Here is a 3808-nt window from a genome sequence, read left to right as displayed (position 1 = left end):
AAACCTTCACCTCAAATGAGGAGGTCAAAAACCTCCTCGATCAGTTTTTTGCCAGCAAAGACCAAAAATTTTATGAGCGTGGAATTATGCTGCTACCAGAAAGATGGCAAAAGGTGTTGGACCAGAACGGTCAAGATATAATTTAATAAAGTATTTGTTTATTATACGAAAACTGTCTTTCATTTCCACAAAAAAAAAAAACGAAATGACTTTCCGAACAACCCTATATTATATGATGTACTCTTTGAAGTCGACCTTATTGTAACAGCTGAGAGCTTTTTCAAATTCACCCCGTCGAAACGCTTTAACAGCTTGAGTTTTTAAAGTTTCACACTTCTCTTTCTTTATCTGCCTATCTTGAAACCTTTGATTTGCATCTTTTTCAACTTGTTTCATAAACTGTTCTAAAATAAGATTAACACGTACAAATTACCAAACTTTTCGTTGTTGAACGTACCCTGGGACATCGTTTCCGGATTGTCCTCCCTTCTGAAAGCTTCGTGATTAATAACGGATTTGTCGGTTTTTATTTGAACCTGTATATCATCTTCGCTTATATCTTCTGGCAATTTTTTTCCGCTGTCCTTTAGGAACTTGTCGGCTTCCAAAGTGCCCATGTGATTCAGGATTTTGTCTTTGGACGCAAGTTTTTTAACGATGCTGTTAACTTCGTGCACCCTGTACATGAAATTGTCGAACTCCACATCTACGCGTTCCTGTTTGAAATCGGACATATCTTTTGCTAAACACTAAACTTTGTACGTAAGGGGTACTGACAGGCACTTCGGTACTTAAATGTTATTTGTAATAATCGATATCTGCCATGGTAACGAAATAAACCATTTTTCTTTTCTTGACAGTTGAAAACAATCAATTAAATGTCAGATCAAAGGTCTAGCACCTCATATGTAATTACGGAAAAAAATATGTACCCAAGGAAGTTACTGTGGTGTAAAACGTTTGATATGAATCACTATAATTACTTATAACGCTTTTAGATTTATAAAATATTACATATTTCTGATATATCGCTATTTATTTATGTTTACAAAACATCCCTGTTCATTTAGTCATGTGGATAATGTCTCGATGAACTTTTTCAACGTTTTTGAGTTGTCCACTGAAACTGACATATGTAGTTTTCATTTGATACCATACATGACCATATATATCTACAAGACATTCGCGAAATGATTGCTGCAAAAACTCTTCACTTTTTAGCACAAAAATTTTAAGAAAATACGTAATATATTTTAGTTACACACGCATAAGCCGTATGACCAATCTTCCTACACTATTTTAAAGGAAGATATATGCCTATTTAATTTAATAATATACTATGGGGCATGTACCTTTCTCCTACGGAAACTTTACAGTGAAGTCAAGGGTAGGTATAAATGTGATGTTCTTTCTGTTACTTGGTTTTTATAAAAATATAAGAAAAATAAAAACAGTTGCCAAGTTCCATTGAATTTGGTTCGACTATATCGAAGATTAGCCCGTACAAACAGACAAACAGACAGACAGACAGACAAAAACTGGCAGATGGACAGAATGTGGCCAAGATCGCTAGATTACTTCTCCTACAGAAATCGACAGATATACATAAACAGACAGACAGGCATACAGATAAACAGACAGACAAGCATTCAGACAAAAAGTGACTTAGATATCTAGATTACATCTGACAATTTCCTCCTACATAAATCGACAGACGAACAGACAGACAGGTAAACAGACATACAGACAAAAAGAGACTTATGTCCCTAGATTACTTCTGACAATTTCCTCCTACAGTAACCGACAGGCAAACAGACAAACAGGTAAACAGGCACACAGACAAATAGACAAAAAGTAGCTTAGATTTTTCCTGACAATTTCCTTCTACAGAAACCGACAAATGGACAGGCATACAGACTAAAACTGACTTAGATCCCTAAATCACTTCTGACAATTTCCTCCTACAGTAACCGACAGGCAAACAGACAGACAGGTAAACAGGCACACAGACAAATAGGCAAGAAGTAGCTTATATTTTTCCTGACAATTTCCTTCTACAGAAACCGACAAATGGACAGGCATACAGACAAAAAGTGACTTAGATATCTAGATTACATCTGACAATTTCCTCCTACATAAATCGACAGGCGAACAGACAGACAGGTAAACAGACATACAGACAAAAAAAGACTTATGTCCCTAGATTACTTCTGACAATTTCCTCCTACAGTAACCGACAGGCAAACAGACAGACAGGTAAACAAGCACACAGACAAATAGGCAAAAAGTAGCTTAGATTTTTCCTGACAATCTCCTTCTACAGAAACCGACAAATGGACAGGCATACAGACAAAATGTGACTTAGATCCCTAAATTACTTCTGACAATTTTTTTGTACAGTAACCGACAGGCAAACAGACAGACAGGTAAACAGGCATACAGACAAACAGGCAAAAAGTAGTTTAGATTTCTCCTGACAACCTCCTTCTCAAGAAACCGACACATAGACAGACATACAGACTACATGTGACTTATACCTTTAGATTACTTCTGACATTTTTTTTCCCTATTGTAACTGACAGGCAAACAGACAGACAGGTAAACAGACATACAGACAAAAAGTAGTTTAGATTTCCTCTGACAATCTCCTTCTACAGAAACCGACAAATAGACAGGCATACAGACAATAACTGACTTGGATCCCTAAATTACTTCTGACAATTTTCTTCCACAGAAACGGACAGGCAAACAGACAGATAGGTAAACAGGCTTACAGGCAAAAAGTAGCTTAGAGTCCTCCTGACAATCTCCTTCTAAAGAAACCAACAGATAGACATACATGCAGACAAAAAGTGACTTCGATCCCTAGATTGTTTCTGACGAGCTTCAGTAACCGACACAATTAGGCAAACGGGCATATAGGCACACAGGCAAATAGACAAAATGGAGCCTAAATCACTCCTGAGAACCTTCACATACAGAAATCGACAGATAAATAGGCAAAAAAATAGACAGACAGACAGACAGGCAAGAAGGAGCCCAGGTTGCTCGCGACATCGCGAGAGACAGACAGGCAAAATTTTAACGCTGTTTGGCTAGATATAAAAACAAGTTTATTAAATAATAATAATAATAATAATTCAAATTTACAATATTTACAATAACAATTGCAAGCCTTATCGTCTACGGTTTGGACATAAATATTCTACAGTTTTATCGAAATTAAGTACAACTACATTACATTGATAACAATAAGAGACGAGTCTAACAAATATGCATTTACAATAATAATAATAATAATAACAACAAGCGCAGTTCCTCATGCATTATCTGCTACCTCATGCCTCGTACGTACACCCGTCATCCTCTCTCTTTTTTTATTTTACTTATACGTATATATTAAAGCACTAACACATTTTGCAAAGCCATTTTTATATTAAAAACAAGAATATTTCAAACGCGAAGTAGTATCTTTGGAACAAGAACATTATACAATACATATATACCACCTACCTACCATATTGCTGGTTTGAAACAGTCCTGAAGAGGATATGTATTCTAGTGAGAGAGAGAGAGAGAGAGAGAGAAACATCCCCCGAAATGTCTAAGATAATCTAATATGTACATTAGGCTGCGCCAAAAAAACTCGATATTTTTTTTTTCTTGCTCTCTGCTCAAAATATCGTAAAATATGTCTAAACAAATATCCTGTTAGAAGTGGAGCTCATAATTTCAATTTTAAGAGGTCCATCATCGAATCTGAAATTTTACCGTTTAAAAAACACAGAAAAATGATAAAATTTCAGAT

General features: G+C 35.7%; 1 protein-coding gene across 1 annotated transcript in view; it reads right to left on the bottom strand.

The window, feature by feature from the left end:
* Positions 1-956, bottom strand: part of LOC112905648 — a 2817-nt gene extending 1861 nt beyond the window's left edge. Inside the window, exons 1-2 of the mRNA XM_025978453.1 lie at positions 458-956; positions 242-404 (exon numbers count right to left, since the gene is read on the bottom strand). Of these exons, the coding sequence (XP_025834238.1) occupies positions 242-404; positions 458-734 (440 nt within the window). The 5' untranslated portion in view covers positions 735-956. The remainder of the gene's footprint in view (positions 1-241; positions 405-457) is intronic.
* Between the last annotated feature and the right edge of the window lie 2852 nt (positions 957-3808).

The sequence above is a fragment of the Agrilus planipennis genome, unplaced genomic scaffold (assembly GCF_000699045.2).
Source record: "Agrilus planipennis isolate EAB-ADULT unplaced genomic scaffold, Apla_2.0 scaffold6, whole genome shotgun sequence".
NCBI lineage: Eukaryota > Metazoa > Arthropoda > Insecta > Coleoptera > Buprestidae > Agrilus > Agrilus planipennis.
The sequence above is the reverse complement of the archived record's forward strand: the minus strand, read 5'-3'. Positions and strand labels throughout refer to the sequence as shown.